The sequence below is a fragment of the Anolis carolinensis genome, chromosome 2 (genome assembly GCF_035594765.1).
Source record: "Anolis carolinensis isolate JA03-04 chromosome 2, rAnoCar3.1.pri, whole genome shotgun sequence".
NCBI classification, from domain to species: Eukaryota; Metazoa; Chordata; class Lepidosauria; order Squamata; family Dactyloidae; genus Anolis; species Anolis carolinensis.
In genome coordinates, this window is record NC_085842.1 from 247,826,466 (window position 1) to 247,846,309 (window position 19,844).

The 19,844-nt window shown below is 40.3% G+C and overlaps 1 protein-coding gene and 1 non-coding gene across 3 annotated transcripts in view; one reads left to right on the forward strand and one right to left on the reverse strand.

The window, feature by feature from the left end:
* Nucleotides 1-19,844, reverse strand: part of LOC100565556 (guanine nucleotide-binding protein G(q) subunit alpha) — a 125,706-nt gene that overhangs the window by 9,855 nt on the left and 96,007 nt on the right. For both annotated transcript variants that reach the window (XM_003216474.4, XM_008103274.3), the window contains exon 5: nt 18,613-18,742. In XM_003216474.4, coding sequence (XP_003216522.1) covers nt 18,613-18,742 — 130 coding nt within the window. The remainder of the gene's footprint in view (nt 1-18,612; nt 18,743-19,844) is intronic.
* LOC134297239 (U6 spliceosomal RNA) lies at nt 17,007-17,109 on the forward strand. Its single transcript, XR_010003969.1, has one exon. It is a non-coding gene; the product is annotated as a U6 spliceosomal RNA (small nuclear RNA).

Consider the following 19,844-nt stretch of genomic DNA (forward strand, 5'->3'; position numbering starts at 1 on the left):
CATGCAGCAGATCTTTGAAGGCAACATCTGATCTCTTCAAACAATAAAACATTATTGAGAAACCCTGCTCTACTAAAACCTTTTGCATCCAAAGATGGCAAACACCCAATGATTATACTACAAGCCAGGCCTGCTCACTCGTCCATTCCTGTCAAATCCCACAAAAGATCAACAGCTCTACAACACACAATGTACAACATACCTGTGGCCAGCTCAGAGTTCTAAAATACCATTTAATTCTCATCCCCTTCACTCCCATAGTGAGGTACAGTCCAGTGACAGATTCTGTGGAAAAGGCAGAATTCTTGCAGACCAGCATGGCCAACAGTCCAAGAGATAGTTGATGTGAGTGTAGAACAGTGGTTCTCAACTTGTGGGTCCTTAGATGTTTTGGCCTGCAACTCGCAGAAATCCTAACAGCTGATAAACTGGCTGGAATTTCTGTGAGTCGTAGGCCAAAACACCTGGGGACCACAGGTTGAGAACCACTGTTGTAGAAGTTCAAAAACATCATATCCTGAATAATGCCCCATATAATGAAAATACCTTTGCCTTAGTATTTTCACACCATTCACTAGATAGCACAACAAATATCAAACTCAACCAGATTTAAGTTTAGATTATTTAAGACGATGCCATGTTGTACATTGCTTTGAGTCCCTCTTGGGGTGAGAAAGCATGGTATAAAAATGCAGTAAATAAATAAATAAAATAAATAAATTGCTTATGATAAAAATGAGACATGCTCTTGCTGTATGCTTAAGTACACACAATGTGCATTAAAGTAAATGATTAATAGGATGAATCACCTCTCCCGCTTATGAATGGATATATCTCCATCTAAACAAATTACCTTAAAATGTTGGTGTTAATCGTATTTGGTATATTTTATTTCCCACAGATATATAGGCAATATCATGTTATGCATACTAGTTTAATTGCACTGAGCCATACTTCAGTCCCTGTGCTGTCAAATGGGATCAAATGGGCCTCCTGTTTTCCCACTGCCTCCTTTTTCTATCTTAAGAGTATTATTGCTAGCATATTGGAAGTTCCCTCTCCTATTTTTCTGGCCCTCTGTAATACCAAGAATCTTTGCTGCAACGTCTCAGCATCTACTGTTTTCTCACCTTTTCTCCTTGCTCAGGAGAAATCATAGTAGCAGCATCTCATTTCTTTGAAAAATCCTTTCTGGGTGAGCAATGGCAGGCCTTGGTTTTTTTTGCCTCTTGAAGACCCCAATTAGGAATTTCAACTTGAAATTGGACATATCAACTGCAAGATGACTATAAACTATTCTGACAAATTATGAATTATAGAGACTCCCTCTTTGTTTAGCTTCTAGTTATTTCACACACCAATTTGTAACTGACCACTGGAACATGCACTACAAGTTTGTCAAATTTGGAGGCATTTGCCACAATTAGCCCCAAATGAAAGCAAGCTTTTATTTTATTTTATTTTTTTGCTTCTATGCAGCTCCTACTATATTTATTCCTGAAATGTAGCACTGCAACTTGGACTACATTCAAAAACACTCTTGTCAAATTTTGAAGCATCAGATATTATTTTCCAATAAATTATGGCTGGCCCTGGTTCGATTCTTTCTAGCATCCTCAGGAGTTTCAACTACAGTCTGCATACTGTCAAAGTTTGAAGTAACCAACATAATGTTCCAATGGCTTCTGGCTGCCACAGACAAACAGCCATTCTTTTATTATAAATTTTATGCCTGTCACTAGAAAACAAATTATAAATGCATGCATCATGCATAGAATGCATTTTAAATTGCTTAATTAATACTTAAGTTTGATGCAATCATTCTTAAAGTACACTGTGTATGAAATATACCTATCACTATCTATCTGTCTGTCTGTCTGTCTCTATCTGTCTGTCTGTCTGTCTGTCTGTCTGTCTATCTATCTATCTATCTATCTATCAATCAATCATCTCCACCGATTTTGGCATGAATATCTGCACTGCAAAAGGGATTATAAAGAAAACTGAGCTGTTGGTAGGTAGATAACTGTATCTGAAAAAGGAAAATAAGTGGTTATGTTGCAAAAGTAAGAAAATGCTCTGAGTGAGCATGTGGTGCATTTCTGGGTAGAATCTGATAATCTCTTCAACTCTAGGGAATCACTAAATTATACCAAAGGCAGACATGAAAAAACTTCATGTTGCAGAAAAGGGATACCCATATTTCATTGCATAATTGTCACCATTGCATAATAGTCACAACCCCTCTTTTGAGATCCCAGTTTAGGTATTTTCTATTCCTCTCATAATAGTCGCATCCCTTGCTCGTATGCAGGGGCACAGACGGGTCAAGGAGAGAGAGGCTGGAGGCATCCCTTGGCTGCCGCCAGCCGAGCGAGGTCAACTAGCTCTATCCAGCAGGCACATGTGAATAACACTGCAATTCACTTTGAGCTGGTCTAGGTGTCTACTGACTGAACCTCAACTTCACTTAAATGAGATATTTTGTTCACCAGCCAAACTGAGATTGAGTTTAACTAGACAGTAAAATTCTTCACCAAAACCCAAGCTGTATCTTTTTATTAACACTGCTATACTGCATAAGCCTTTATAATAAGAAATGGAAAGTACAGTAACAAATGAATAAACCTCCTACAAAACTTTTTAAAATAACTACATTACATTGTGTTTAATAATTGCATTGCCCATTTGCACTTCATGGTTCTCAGAATCACATATTTTGAAACTTGTCCACAAAGTAGAAACCACGCCATTTGCTTGCCCTGTTAATTATATAGACAAACGATGTATTCAACAGACTCAAAAGTGTCTATTCCATGGGGTTTTCACCCTTCATAAAATTTCTTCTGAAATGCTATGATTTTTCTCTTGTTAAATAACAGCAATTCATGGGGAACGTGAGGAATGAGCCAAGAACTTTTGGTTTTAAAACAGTTATGTGGGGGGAAGAAGGAAGAAAATCTCACTAAGATTGCTACAAAATAAAAATGGCTTCTTTGGAGCATGGAGAGAAAAGAAATTTGACCAATTTTGGTTGGTACTACCATACTAGTTCTCTGCTTCACCTTAGCATAAGTCATACATACATCCACATCAGAAATATTATATGAATGAATATCCTACTTAAAGAATATTATACTGGAATGTGATAAAAAAATACATTTTCTGTTTTCATATTTGACAGACATGGATGGAGCAATTGTAGTTCACACATGTTATTGGTTCCCATGCCCGGCTTGCTCCCAATAGATACACAGAGCTACAAGAAGATGAACAGCCGGGCTGCATTCACATTAAAGTAGGCACCTTAATGTTTTGCACATGAACCAGTTCACATTAACAAGGATTTCCTATGGAACACTGCAGTGACAACAATGGCTCAAAAACAAATTCCAGTCATTAAAACCAGAGAGAATATCTCTGCACTAGTCTACACAGGTAGAGCTATGCCACATGTAATCATAGCAGGGAATGTGGAAAGTATGTGTGTCTGTGTACGTAACTGTGTATGTAATTGTGAAAGACACACACACTCTCCTTTTCATATTCCCTTCTATATTCTCACTTAGCTTAGCACTCCTTGTCTATACTGGCGGTTCTCTGTACATGCTGTATGGGTACTCTGTGATTGCTGGTGGCAGTGCAGTGGTGGCTGTGGTGGTCCCAGCCCCGGTCCAACATGGAGGCCAGTGAGGCCCCCGCTTGGAGTGCACAGTCCCCTGGGGCGCCATTGAGACGCGCCCCCCCCCCCTCCCGCGCGGGAACCACCGGCTCAGTAGAAGCCTTCCGCCTTCCGTGGCGGCAGGCATTGCTCTCTCTTCCCTTCTCTCTCTCCCCTCCCTGCTTCTCTCTCTCTCTGAGAGGTCGCAGAGAGAGGGGGGGGGGAAGCAGGGAGGGAGGGAAGAGAAGAGAGAAGGGAAGAGAAGAGAGAAGAGAAGAAAGAGCCATGCCTGCCTTGTCCTCCTTGCCCTGCCTTGGAGCCTTCCCGTTTGGTTTTGCTTCTTTAAGGCAGTTGGCTTAAAGGGGAAACCCCAGAGCCTGTGGAGCCTTCCTAAAGAGCCAGAGGATATCCCTTTAAGAGATATCTCCAGGAGGAGACGCCAAACCCAAAACAGCTCCTGCTCCCAGAAAGGATTATGGCACCAGCTCAATTGCAACAGATTCAGTGCCATGTAATCATGTGAGTTGTAGTTTTACAAAGTCCCTAGCCTTCCCTGCAGAAGAGAGCCAGTACCATGCCAAACTACAACTCCCAGTTTTTTGTCCGATTGTTTTGAATTTCAACTCCCACAATTCCTAACACCAGACATGGGCAAAGTTTGCCCTTGCCTGGTATAGAAGCATTCTATTCTTCTTCTCCAGACATGCCAACAGTATTAAGTGATAAAATCTTGGGCATTTTTAACTTTAATGCTAAAAGTTCATAGGTTGTTCAGCAACAGCCTACTGGCTGGGTTGCTATGAGTTTTCCGGGCTCTATGGCCATGTTCCAGAAGCATTCTCTCCTGACGTTTCACCCACATCTGTGGCAGACATACTCAGGTTTTGACGTCTGTGCGAAATTAGTCAAGTGGGGTTTATATATCTGTGGAAGGTCCAGGGTGGGAGAAAGAACTCTTGTCTGTGGGAGGCAAGTGTGAATGTTGCAATTGGTCACCTTGATTAGCATTGAATAGCCTTGCAGCTTCAAAGCCTGGCTGCTTCCTACCTGGGGGAATCCTTTGTTGGGAGGTATTAGCTGGCCCTGATTGTTTCCTGTCTGAAATTCCCATTTTCTGGGTGTTGTTCTTTATTTACTGTCCTGATTTTAGCTTTTCTGTTGAAATTGTCCATGTGCTTCTTGTGGATTTCAGTGGCTTCTCTGTGTAGTCTGACACAGTGGCTTTTAGAGTGGTCCAGCATTTCTGTGTTCTCAAATACTGGCTGTTAGGAATTTTGGGAGTTAAAGTCCAAAACATTTAGAGGGCCAAAGTTTGCCCATGCCTGATTTAGATCCATCTCAAAAAAGGATATATTTGCCAATCCCTTTGCGTACAATCTTGAAAATATCTGGCTATAGTGCAAAATTTTCTCAAGTGTTGGGTTTTTGAAGCTGCACAAGATGGCTTTAAGGCAATTTCTGCCCCCTCAGCCAAAACATATACAGCCAACTTCAGTAAGCTGGAAATAATGTCTTAATCATGTATCCAGCTCAATAGCAGATTGCGATGGGAAAGTTCTGGAAAGTGCAGTATAGAGCAGGCATCGGCAAACTTTAGTCCTCCAGATATTTAATAATAATAATAATAATAATAATAATAATAATAATAATAATAATTGTTATTAATCTATTTTATTTCTAACCTGCCCTCTCTCCCCAAAAGGACTCAGGGCAGCTTCCAAATGCAAAGGCAAATATTCAATGCCTTATACAATAATAAAAACACAACACAATAAAATAGCAAATAAATCATAGCTAAAAGTGCATATAAAATTGATTCTATAGGGAGGATAAATGATTGGATTTCAACTCCTACAGCTTAGCTTTCTCTGCCAATAATGGTACCATACCAAACTAAAGCTCCCAAGATTCTGTAGCAGTGAGCCATCTTGGATATTGTAAGGGATTTATTATTATTATTATTATTATTATTATTATTATTATTATTATTATTATTATTATATTGTATGACACAGCAAACAAGATAGTCATGCTGGATTTCATATCACAAAATCACAAGTCGAACACTTCCCAAGTGTCTAGAACTGTGTGATGTATTTTTGGATGATGCGTGCAGATCCCAGCAGGGTGGCCTTTTGCAGTTGGCAGATCGTGATTTTGTCAACGTCTATTGTTTCCAAATGCCGGCTGAGATCTTTTAGCACGGCACCCAGTGTGCCCATCACCACCGGGACCACCTGCACTGGTTTCTGCCAGAGTCTTTGCAGTTCAGTCTTGAGGTCCTCATAGCGGCTGAGTTTTTCCTGTTGTTTTTCGTCAATGAGACTGTCACCTGGGATGGCGACATCAATGATCCAAACCTTTTTCTTTTCCACAACTGTGATGTCTGGTGTGTTGTTGTTGTTGTTGTTGTTGTTGTTGTTGTTGTTATTATTAAAGCACTGAGCTGCTGAACTTGCAGACCGAAAGGTCCCAGGTTCAAATCCCGGGAGCAGAGTGAGTGCCCGCTGTTAGCTCCAGCTTCTGCCAACCTAGCAGCTTGAAAAAAAATGCCAATGTGAGTAGATCAATAGGTACCGCTCTGGCGGGAATGTAACAGCACTCCATGCAGTCATGCTGGCCACATGACCTTGGAGGTGTCTATGGAAAACACCGGCTCTTGGGCTTAGAAATGGAGATGAGCACCAACCCCCAGAGTCAGACATGACTGAACTTAACGTCAAGGGATACCTTTACCTATACACACACACACACACACACATATATGCAGGGACTCTATATATATATATATATATATATATATATATATATATATATATATATATATCACACATATATTGTATTCACCTCTACCTTCTACCTTTTATTTTTCAGTGATTGGTTTCGGGGGGGGGGGGGGGCAAAATGCTGCTTGCTTACACTTGAAAATTGCCTAGGGCCGGCTCTGGGTGGTCCCAATGTATCTTTAGCCAAAGGGCTCTGGGGACACTCCAGAGCTCTGTTGGAGCAGCTTTAGAGCACTTTAAGATAAAGGTTTTCCTCTGACAAGTCCAGTTGTGTCCGACTCTGAGGGTTGGCGCTCATCTCCATTTCTATGCCAAAGAGCCAGCACAGACCTTAGACACTTCCAAGGCCATGTGGCCAGCATGACTGCATGGAGCGCTGTTACCTTCCCTCCAGAGCGGTACCTATTGATCTACTCACATTTGCATGTTTTCAAACTGCTAGGTTGGCAGAAGCTGGAGCTGACAGCGGCAGCTCACTCTGCTCCCTGGATTTGAACCGCCGACTTTTTGGTTAGCAAATTCTGCAACTCAGCGATTTAACCCACTGCGCTACCAGGGGCTCCTCAGAGCACTTTAACCCAGTTTAATCTGATAAATGTAGGTGAGGTCTAAGTCCGTAGGTTGTTGGCAAAGGTTTACTGGAATTAAAACAGATATACAGTCTAGATCAGGCCTGCACAACCTGCGGCCCTTCAGCTATTTTGGCCACTAACGCCCACAATTACTGGCCATTGGACAAGCTGTCTAGGGTTACTGGGAATTCGAGGCTAAAACAGTTGGACGGCCACAGATTGTGCAGGTCTGGCCTAGACTTTGTCTTTGAAATGACACAGACACACATACACACACAAAGACAAGGGTGACTGTCTCCCACTTCAACTGCCTCCAACTTCAATAAGTTATATGTTAGCCTTTGTGTTCAGACATTCAGTGGCTCACAGCCGGAGTCCTCTAATAGAAGTTTTGGAGAACTTAAGCAACACATAGGAGGGCTACAGTGGCTGTCTTGTGTTAAAGAAAAAGAAAAAAGAAAGGCAGCTATCCCTGTAATTTGTAAGATGCCTTCAAGTGTTCTGCAGAAGATTCACACTTATTTTTTATTTTAAAATTTGCACTTTCACCAAAACAACAACTTAGTGATATTGTTTGACATTCACAATTAAAATAATTCAGGCCCTAACTATACTTTTGATTTAAAAATTTCCTGCAGTGTTTTTTAATCTTGTCTGAAGAATTCCCTTGCTTTTTACAAGACCAGAACACATGGTAACATTCTGCAAAATATTCAAATAGTTTTTGTTTACTTATGCATTATGTATATTGTTAAGTTTTCAATATTAATTTCCTACATCATACACAGCTTCTCAACTCCCTCCCTTTAATACATCTGTATTCTTATCATATTGCCAGTATATAAAGTTCTTTCCATATTACTTCTGCTTCTGTCAGCAAATTTTCTGTTAAGGAAGTAATGTTTAGGGATGCATCTACAGTAGAGTCTCACTTATCCAACATAAACGGGCCGGCAGAATGTTGGATAAGCGAATATGTTGGATAATAAGGAGGCATTAAGGAAAAGCCTATTAAACATCAAATTAGGTTATGATTTTACAAATGAAGCACCAAAACATCATGTTAGACAACAAATTTGGCAGAAAAGGTAGTTCAATACACAGTAATGCTATGTAGTAATTACTGTATTTATGAATTTAGCACCAAAATATCATGATATATTGAAAACATTGACTACAAAAATGCGTTGGATAATCCAGAACGTTGGATAAGCGAGTGTTGGATAAGTGAGACTCTACTGTACTTTGTTAACTCAGGGATATTCATACAGTGAAAGGCAGCAGCAGCACTTCAATTATTTCCAGGTCAGAAAACACAGTATGTTACTATCCAGTAAAATGAACCCATTGCTCTTAAGCTTTCTTTTTCATCATGTACCTTAAGACAGACATTATTCTAGTAGTTCTGTAAAAACATCTGCCTTTGAGGATGGATCAAGATAACATCTTCTTGGAGCTCTTTGCTTCTCAAATTGTCCATTATCATAGTTTGTTAGAACTTGCAGAAGCATGGAACAGAATGTTTTACAATGCTTGAAAAGGCTGCAAGTTCAGGACAGACAGAAATGTCATTGGCTGTGGTTTAGGTGGAAGCAGAACTGCACACAATTACTGTTTTTTTTTTCAATTTAGAGAAACTGAGTGTGCAATAGAGATGTGCGTAAAATTTCTTCCTTCGTTTCCTTCATGCTATCATTTCGTTTCGACCGTTCATCTACACAAAACGAATGACGACATTTTCATAGGAAACAAGAGGCAAGACGAAAATGAAAGCCAGTGTCATCATGCTTGCTTTTATTTTCCTTTCATTTCAGCCCCTTAACAACAAGTAGGTACTGACAGAGGGCTGCTTTCCCATTACAGCTGATGTGTACCAATGGGTGTTAATAATAATATAAATATAAATATAAATAACGATAGTTATTCTGGGACCCTAAGCTGAGTCTGGGAGGAGTGCCTCCCCATTACATCTGATGTGAACCAATGGATCTTACTAATAATATTTATACATATATAGTAGAGTTCCGGTTATCTGACATAAATGGGCAAGCCGAATGTCGCATAACTGAAACTGTTATCCAAGCCTCTCCACGCTCCAAGCCAGGTGCTTGGCCGGGAGGGAAGAGACTTTTCTCTCCTGGCTAGCACCAGGCTTGAAGAGCCCCATTGTTGCCAAGCCAAGTGCTTGGCAGGGAGGGAAGAGACTTTTCCCTCCTGACTAGCACCAGGCTTAAGAGCCCTGTTGCTGCTAGAAAAACAGTTGTTTTTCTAGGCAGCAACTTCCAACCCCGGTGCTTGGCAGGGAGGGAAGAGACATTTCCCTCCTGGCTAGCACTGGGCTTGAAGAGCCCCGTTGCTGCCTAGAAAAACAGCAGAGTCTGGGGAAGGAGTGCCTCCCTATTACATCTGATGTGAGCCAATGGGTCTTACTAATGATATTAATAATATTAATAACAATAGTACTCTGGGGAAGACCCAAATGTTTTAAAAGTTGGTGGGCTAAAAGGGGTCGAAATGCCCTCCATGTTTCACCCCTCTAGCCCAAAAACCAAGGGGGGGGGAGAGGCCTTGGAAGCCCTCCCTTTGCCGCCAATGGCACAAAAATGTTTGTGTTTTTTGTTAGCTAGATGAAAATTCATGTCATATAGGTGGCCCATTTTCGTTAGCGGGAACCAAATACAAAAATGAGATGACACGAATGGAACTACATAAAACGATAATAAATTCCATGCAAATGCACAAAACTAGTGTGCAGACTAGATGTAGATGCTGCTACTAGAGTCATAAGCAACAAATGCTGACTTATATCATTTGATTTGCAGACAAAAGCTGTCCAAAGCAAGGATTTCTAGATGTCACCAATGCTTTGGTACATCTTCAGGAATACTTATTCAAGTGCTCTCAAATCCTAAGGCCACCATTGAAAATAATTTGCCAACAATCATAGTGGCAGAATAGCACTCCTCACCTTGTGATAGGAATAGGCAGAGGAGACTTGTGCAATCTTTTGACTGGGAGCTGGTGCTATGTATAGCTGTACCCAAAAAGTCAGCACACCAGTTAAGACTATCGGATATTTATGTGTGTACATGCATGAAATCTCATATGTAAATCAAGAGCATGTTTGGGACTAAAAAATGGAATTTTGATATGATGCATGGATAAATTGGTAATTATTCCACAGAGAAGGGAAAGTGCTACTGTCACCTCAGGAGACAGTCATCCCTCACCTCCAAAGTGGTCATTTTACTGCACAGGCATTTAAAAAGGCCAGAAGCTGGACTACAATGGAAGAGTCGAGGGGCTCAGTTATTCTTTTAGGTTCTCCCATGACAGGCTAAGCTCTTGCCTTTTGCCATTCTAGTCAGGCATGGTTCTTTTCTGATAGGAGCTAAATTACATAAAGTACTCACGCTGACCCATGGATAAGATGACCCAAAATTTTTGGAGCTGAATTTTTGACTAAAATTCTTACACTTATACATAAGTATATACAATACAATGATAATAAAACAAGAAATTATAGGTCGAGTATTACTTATCCAAAATGCTTTGGGCCAGAAGTGCCTTGGATTTTCTTTTGGTATTTGGAATATTTACTTATACATACTGAGATATCATGGATAACCATGTCCCCCACAATTTCCCAGATCTCTCTTCAGCCTCACATTTTATTCATTCGCTACATGTGTTGTGTGTGAGATATGAGGCTAGAGAGAAACTTAAAATCTGTGAAATGGAAGGAATCCAAGCATTATCCTTGGTGAAAATCCATGCCTTCCACCATTTTACAGATCTTTACATCTCTCATTTCTATATAAGACATGCTCAACCTATACTATTGGCCTGTTTTATCTTTCAAGAACAGCCTTGAGACACTGTGGTAGGTAAATGAAAACTGCTTTACTTCAGCAAAACATAAAGTACAGCACACTCAGTGGAATAATGCAAAAGGAAGCAAGGAAGTCTTAGGGCAAATGCCGTTCTTAGTTTCTGATACAGTCCCAAATCAAATAGCAGTCTTACTTCGGACAAAGAAACAGCAATAAATCCAGATGCAGACTCGGAGCAGGCACACAGGGAGCGAAGGCATTAGAGTCAGTTTGTTACCAGCAAGAGCTGGCTGCACCTGCTTCTGCTTTATAGCTCTGAGTCCCCTCACAGCTGCTAGGGCAGTTCCTAATTACTCAGCTGCATTTCTGGCAGCTATTCTAGCTGAATGATGTCTCTGTTGTGTTTCCTTTCACCTCTCCTGAAAAGTGGGTACTTGCAAAGTCTCCTCCTCAGATTCCAACTCACCCTCAGATTCATGAACACTTTCCTGCTCCCCTTTCTCTTCTGAAGAAGAGGAATCCCTAACAACTATAATGACCAGTGAAACACTGCAATGTTGTTACTTCTACCACTAGATATTATGACATCAAGCATGTTTCTGCAGGTAACTAAGGAAAATAAAAGAAAAACAATATATTATATTATTTCTAAGATGTAAGAGGCAAAATGTTTTCTCTAAGCAATCAAAGAAAGCCAGCACTGCTCTTAATATCTAGAGAAAGGAGGAGTTACTAATCATTTTGTCATCACAATGGAAGCATGTGGTTTGTCTACACTGGTGGAATTGTTCTGACTCACAATGACGTCACCATGCCTGTATATTGCTTGCTTGTTTTTGACTGTGAAATGAAAATCATGTTTTCAATAGATACTTGGAACTAATGAAATGATTCCATGAATAAAGGCTTTCAGTGTATTTCTTCCTGTGTCAGCTACTAGAAACAGAGGCATTACAGGCTTCTGCCTAAAGGCAATGCTCCTACAGATTTTTTTAAAATGGTGAAGGCAAGGATGTTGCCGAATTCGCTCCTAATCCAGGCAGAAGAGATTGCATCTGTTGCCTATGATGGCAGGAAGCTCCGAACAATAAAGAGGATTGCTGAACCAAATGCACATTGCATTGTCCAAGAAAATTCCCAAATATCAAGAAATATCTACGTTCTTGGAATTATTGAGGGAAATATATCTCAGACACAGTTTTGGTTGGAAGAAAAAAGCTATTTCCAACATGAGAATATTTTTGGGATTTGCTACAAGAATAGTAAGAAGAAAAGCTTTGGCTTTTCTGCAGTTGATTCTGTGAAAGCATAAAATAAGTATTTGATCCTTAAAATGTAGCCACCCAATAACACCTAGAACAGTAATGGGCAAAGTGCAGCCCATGGCTATTTTTGTGATTCCCCCCTCACCAAGGTTAAAGTGATCCTCATGTCACTGCTTGTCATTTAAAAGGCATTTCTTGGGCCTATAATGGCTTAGGTGACCCTAAAGTGTGACAAAAAACCCCTCCCACATCCCCTAGAAGATATGTGGGTGCCATTTTAAAAATGTGAGGAAAATTCTCCCAGTCATCTAGCCTCCAACAGTTACCCCCTGATTTGATCGTTTCTTAAACTGTGGGTCCCAACCTCAGCTCAATGTTGTGGTTGCAAAAATCTGACAACAATAAAAGTTTTCAGAAGGCAACTCAGACATTTACATAAATCTGTTAGCAACCATGTGCAGTGTTTACAATGGACTCTATTGAAAATGCTTCAGTTGTACTTCATAAAAAGAAAAATCAGCCTGTTTAGCAAGCCTTGCAAATGCTGATTAACAAATTTTTGATTTTTATACCTATTTTATAAGCCTATATACTTGGGGTTGCATAAAAATTTCTCAGGCAGAAAGGGGTCATAATTTTTTTCAGGCAGAAAGGGGTTGTAAGTGGAAAAAGTTTAAGATACTCTGATCTAGAAGATGTTAAGTACACCTCTGCTAAAACACCTAGATTGCTATTTATTTTCTCAGCATTTAAATACCATTTTATTAATATTCTACTTTGACAGTAACATCTGGTAGTTTTTATATTTGGTTTTCCTTCTCAACAGTGTAACTTAATCCACTGGGCTCCCATACAACTTGCATTAAACTACTGCAAATGATGGAATTTTTACCTATACTTCTGAGTAAAACTGTAAAGGAATATATAAACACATGAATACAGAAAATAGGGGAAAAGAAGTGGAATGGGGTGGAAACAGCAGCTGTTCCACTGATTTCTTCAGTCATGATTTCTAACATTAACAGGATCAATTTGTTTAGTAACATTAAACTATGAGTCTGAAAAGAGGCAAACTCACATATTTCTATCCAGACAGAGGATTATAGTACCATCTAGTGTTCAATAATATAAACTGAATCTACACTCTGATTTGTTATCTATTCCCGGATGAATGGCAGAAACATTGATGCACTTTAACGATGAGGTAAGTATAACATGGGAAGCAAAGTATATACTAAATATCATCATCATCATCATCATCATCATCATCATCATCATCATCATCATTTAATTACTTATTAATCGCCCTCCATCCACGATGCTCTAGGCGATTTACAAGATAAAATTGTAAAGGATAAAAATACATACATACAAATGTTGATAAAATTAACATAGATTAAAAGCTCTAGTAAAGAGCCAGGTCTTGAGTGCTAGGGTAAAAGGCCCCAACTCACGCATGGCTCTCATGTAGGGCGGCAAGGCATTCCATAAAAATACATACATACAAATGTTGATAAAATTAACATAGATTAAAAGCTCTAGTAAAGAGCCAGGTCTTGAGTGCTAGGGTAAAAGGCCCCAACTCACGCATGGCTCTCATGTAGGGCGGCAAGGCATTCCATAAGGCAGGGGCAGAAATAGAAAAAGCTCTGCGTCTGGTCCTTTCCAAGTGCACTTCTTTAGGACCCGGTACATAAAGTAAGTCTCGTTGGGATGGTCGTTGCGACCTCCGATGATGGGAGAAGGAGAGACGGTCCCTAAGGTACGATGGGCCCTGGCCGTAAAGAGTTTAAAGGTCAGAACTAGCATCTTATATAGACCACGGTAATCGGTTGGAAGCCAATGCAGATGCTGCAGCATTGGTGTTATATGGCATTTCATGGGTGTTCTTGTGAGTAGCCTGGCTGCCGCATTCTGAACAATACGGAGCTTTCGGGTCGTGGACATCAGAAGGCCAACATACAGGGCGTTGCAATAGTCCAGCCTAGACGTGACCGTGGCATGGATGACTGTTGCCAGCGCCTCATCAGATAGATAGGGTGCCAGTTGCCTCACTTGTCGTAGGTGGAAAAAGGCCTGTTTGCTGGCAGCAGCGACCTGAGCTTCCATTGTCAGCTGCGAATCTAAAATGACACCCAGGCTCTTAACGGTAGGAGAAGGAGATAGGGCAGCACCATTGAAGGTGGGTAGCAAATGGGTCAGACCAGTCGAGCGGCCATGCCAGAGAATCTCGGTCTTCGCCGGGTTCACCTTCAGTCTACTAGCACGTAGCCAGTTCGACAGAGCCTCCAGACATAAGGTGAAAGGTCTGGTATTGACCTTGCTCCAGGCTCCAAGCGCAGAAGGAGTTGGGTGTCGTCCGCATATTGATAGCAGTCTAGGCCGAAACTCCGAGCCAAGCTAGCAAGGGGTCTAACGTAGATGTTGAAGAGAAGAGGGGAGAGAATTGCACCTTGGGGTACCCCACATAGGAGGGGAGATCTGTCAGAGACTTGATCCATATACTCCACGCATTGGCTCCGGTTTCACAGAAATGAGTTGAACCAATTGAGGGCCTGACCGTGAACTCTGGACATGGCGAGACGGTGAATCATTAGATCGTAGTCAACGGTGTCAAACGCTGCGGTAAGGTCGTGAAGTACCAGTAGCGCTGATCCGCCGCTATCAGACTGGCGACGAAGTTCATCTGTAATGGCAACCAGGACTGTCTCCATCCCATGGCCAGGGCGGAAGCCTGACTGGAAAGGCTCCAGGCCGGCTGTATCATCCAAAAATTGTTGCAATTGTCCCAGTACAGCCCGCTCTATCATCTTACCCAAGAATGGGAGGTTGGAAACAGGACGATAGTTGACAAGGGTCATGGGATCCAAGCTAGGCTTCTTTAGCAAGGGACGAACCCTTGCCTCTTTTAGGTTGTCCGGGAAGACCCCCTGTTCAAGAGAGCCATTGATGATATTACTCAACGGATCGAGTAGACCTTCCAGGCAGCTCTTCACCAGCCAGGATGGACACGGATCAAGGGAACAAGTGGTTGGTTTTGCAACAGCCAAGATTCTAGCGACATCTTCCTTGTCAAGCAGAGTAAATCGGTCAAAGATAGGCCCACTAAGCGGCCACAAAGTCTCAAGCTCACTTAAGGTATCAGCTGTAGGGGGCAGTTCCTGCCGAAGCACGGCGATTTTATCAGTGAAAAACTTCTGGAATGCCTCTGCTGTAAGAGCCGTGGTTGCTGGGTTTTGGACTAAGGGAGCCGGACTGGTCAAAGAATGAACTATTTTGAATACTTGAGCTGGGCGCGATCTAGCAGAGGCTATTAAGGAGGAATTGTAAGATTTTTTAGCATCCTTGACGACTGATTCATAGGACCTGCGAAAAGCCTTGAAGGCGGACAGTGACACCTCGTCGGGTTTCCGTCGCCACTGATGTTCCAGCCGCTTTCGTGCTTGCTTCATCGTCCGTAGCTCATTAGTGTACCAGGGGGAGCGATTCCGGTGAGGGCGAAGGAGGCGTCTGGGGGCAATCTCATCCAAGGCAGCCAACAAACTGACATTCCAGGTGTTGACTAATTCATTGAGAGTGATGCACACAGTTCCCAGGCCCTTAAGGGCATTCAAGAACCTAGCAGGTTCCATGAGTCTCCTAGACTGAGCAAAGATTGGTGTGGCAGGATTGGGAGGAGGAGATGGAATCTCAATCCAGGCCTTCAGGGCAGCGTGATCAGACCAGGGAACACCAATTACTGCAGATAGAGATGTTTGTATTCCGATATTAAAAATCAGGTCCAGAGTGTGGCCGGCCCGATGAGTAGGGCGAGTCTTGAGTAGTGAGAGCGCCAGAGCTTCAAATATGCTTGTAATGCTGTTATGCTGACCTATCATGAAAAAATCTGTTTCTCCTATTTACCTACAAAGCCACATTGAAGACTGGGAAACAGAATTAGGCAGGCTTGGTAGGGCCATTTCAGTGCTATAAATATTTTTATCTTAGTGCTCTTTTAATGATTTACCAACAAATTGTCACATTCATATTTGGAGTGTACTAACAATACTTCAGAACTATGTATTCTTTACAACCTGAATCAATGCATATATATCGGAGGTCATATGAAGTTGTCATGTCTACAACAGCCTTAGATGTTAGTATTTTTCTTTACTATGGTCACATCTGAATTTTTTCAAGTCACATTTTTTCAATTTCCATGTTCATTCATACAAATACCATACACATTCACCACATATACACAAAAGTCTGAAGCATATAGCTTTTCCTATATTGTGTCAACTTTTCTCACATGATGCCTTTGCTGATCTATCTCTCAAAGAGATAGGCTTTAACAGTACTATATGTAAATAATACAGGTTATCTTAAATTGTTAATATCAAAGTTTTGGGGAAAATATCCCACTTAAAGGAGAGTATTTAGCATGCATGTTTTACAATAAAATCAACGTGAACCAATTAGCAATTTACTATTGGGGCTCAGATGGAATGTGACTGAAGTTCTGTCTATGAAAAATCATTCAGTTGCTGAGAAGATGAACATGACCCAGTAAAGGATTTATCTCTTATAGTTTGGAAGCAGTCACTTACGTTGTGTATCTTCGTTGCATGGTCTACCCCATTGATATCACTGGCCAATACACCAAAGTAAGCCCACAGAAAAGAATAAACATTCCGATAGAATATTTATTATTCTATCAAAAGACAGGAAGACTTAAGGTGCATTAAAAAGCAAATGGTGCTAGGAGCACTGCAGTGTGAAGTAATGACATAATTTCACTTTTGATCCAGAAGGTAAAGTGGATAAGTATAACCTCAGCCAAACCACAATTCTGCTTATGATTTCCCATTATTAGAAATGCTGGAATTCACAGCTGTAATCTTAGATTCATGCATTAGATGCTCCTTAGCTTGATTGGACTAGAGCCAGAGAAGATTAGCATGGCCTCTGTGCAAGGATGAAATGCAATTTTTCTACTATTTTCAACTATTTCACAGGATTGCTCCAAGTCTGACAATGAAAATAACCCAACTACTCGGCGAATAAATGTAATCTCCGTACTGTAAATATAAACCGCCCTGAGTCCCTCAGGGAGAGAGAGAGCGGGTTACAAATAAAGTAGTTATTATTAGTTATAGTTATTAGAGCTAGGGAAACTTGGGTTGAAATTCTCATCCACCAATGAAGCTGAATGAGTGGTCTTTGTTTAATATCTCTCAGTCTAAATTACAACACAGAATTCGTAGACGTTTTGTGAGGAAAGCAATATAGTCCACTTTGAGCTCCCTGGAGGAAAGACACAATACAAATGAAATAAATCTCTTTCTCTCTTTTTAAAATTCGACTAGAAAATCAAAATGTATATATCACTGTTACTCATTTCCATGATACAGCACTTTATGAAACCTGTCCCCGCTGGTTTGCTTTTAATTACTCTGATTTTATCTGCTTGGATTTTAATGTATTGTCCATTATTTTATTTTGTGTATTGCTGAAATGTTTTAAGTTTTTGTCAAATATGTTGTGTCGTTGTTTCGGGCTTGTTCCTGTTGTGAGCCGCCCGAGTCTCTTCGCGGAGATAGGGCGGGATATAAAAATAAAGTTTATTATTTATTATCATTTAAATGTATATATAGTTGTTTTGTGTAGAAAGAAGCCATGGGTCTCCCATATAACTTAGACCAACACTCAAACACCTCATCACACTGGCTCAAACATCTATCCTACCTAAAACTCTTTTAACAGATATTAGTATTAGATTTAGGACCTTACTCACAACCCGCCCCAACTGTTGAATGGTGCCTCCCTCCCAGATGAAATAAAAGATAAAGGCCTACAACAATTATCACATCAGCTTCCTATTGATACAGAAGGCAACAAACTGAAATAAATCAATTATGCTGTCATTAGCATTAGGACAACAATTACTCACACTTCAATAAACTTCCAAACTGGAGTCAGAAAGAAATGATTTTTGTGGGGAAACACACACACACACACAGAGAGAGAGAGAATGGCAAGGCAATTTCCTTGTTGTTTTAAACAAAGCTCAGATTTCCTCTTTCCATAATATTTATTCAGTCAAATACTGAAGAAGGAACAAAGTAGTGTACTGTTCAATCAAACCTCTTAATTAAGAGATTAGAAGATGCAAAACAAGCTTGTGCTAGTGATACTAAGGGACGAAATTTAATGCTTAGGGTTTGCTTTCAGATTTCCTTCTGTTGAGAGACTTTTTAAAACTCAAAACATTATTTTTGCTAATATGAAAGAAGTGTATGAAAAGGACCCAAGCATGAAAAATTCAATTTAATTTTATTTTGAAATCCCAATATTCTTAATCTTATTTTGAAATCCCAATATTTTTGCATTAGACATTCCCAAGCCTGGTGGATGTTTAATACATATTAAATCATATCATGCAGTGGGAGCAGAACTTGCTTACATATCTGTGTTACACCCATGCTTAAAAGTACATGTATAATCTTTACTTACCTCATTGTCTGACTCCACAAGTACTTGATCGTATTCACTAAGGGCTACTAGAAACATAATGGAGGTGACATTTTCGAAGCAGTGTATCCATTTTCTTCGTTCTGATCGCTGCCCCCCTACATCCACCATTCTGCAATGGCAGCAAAATGAATACAGGTCAAAAAACAAGATACAAAAATCATTCTGTTTTAAATAGTGCTTATATACTGAGTACTACAATATACTTGTATAGTATTGCATTCATGCCATTAATGTGATCCAATCACCTATCCTTTCATGTTTAAATAGGCAACAGGCATAAATCCTGCTATCCATTCTGTTTTATAAGTAAGTGACAAAGAGGGACCAGATTAACTAGGCAGGCAGTCTATCCATTAAAAACATAATAGCTAGAAGCCAGAAGGCTACATTGGGACTTGAATGCCATGAAATTCATACTTTCTCTGTCTGATCTATCTCCTAGGGTTATAAAAAAGTAAAGACAAGTGTCATATGTCCTTCCTTAAACTCGGTGGAGAAAGGTCAGGATATATAAGTAATAAACACACTGATAAAAATAAATAATGTTCTTATCTAGAAATTCAGAAATACTATTCCATAGTAAATTGATTGTGGAGTGCTGCCTTGTGTCTTTAAGAACTTGTAGGCAAGAATGGTGTGGGCAGGGCATCTCATCTACCATGAAGAATACATATGGAAAATATCTGAACTATTAGGTATATTATTCATCAGAATTTAACAACTATTTTGGATGCTTTTAATATCTTCTTTAAAATGATAGCTGGGAGATAAAGATGTTAAAATGCAAAAGACAGAAAATCAATGTGTCATGGCACCCACATGTTTAATTTATGGCTGTAGTTGCACACAATACTTAAAAAGCACAGGCCCAAGTAAGCTACAGAAACTCACACTTTCCTCTGAGTTAGCTACAAGAGGGAGCTAAGAGGTATCCGGTTCTTTTGATTAACCATAACTGAAGATACTCCTGAAGCCTAAACTCTGGTTAAATTTAATTCTGGTTTAATAAAAGGTCAGTGTCATGTCAAGTTTGAGGATCTTAACTCAAGTTAAAGTTAACCACAATTTATCTGGTGTAGACACCACAGCAAGCTACGGTCAGTCTAGAACACAAGATCATGCTTCTGGACACACTGTAGTTGCAGTAAAGCAGTGTTTCTCAAACTTTGCTCCTCCAGGTGTTTTGGACTTCAGCTCCCAGAAATCCCAGC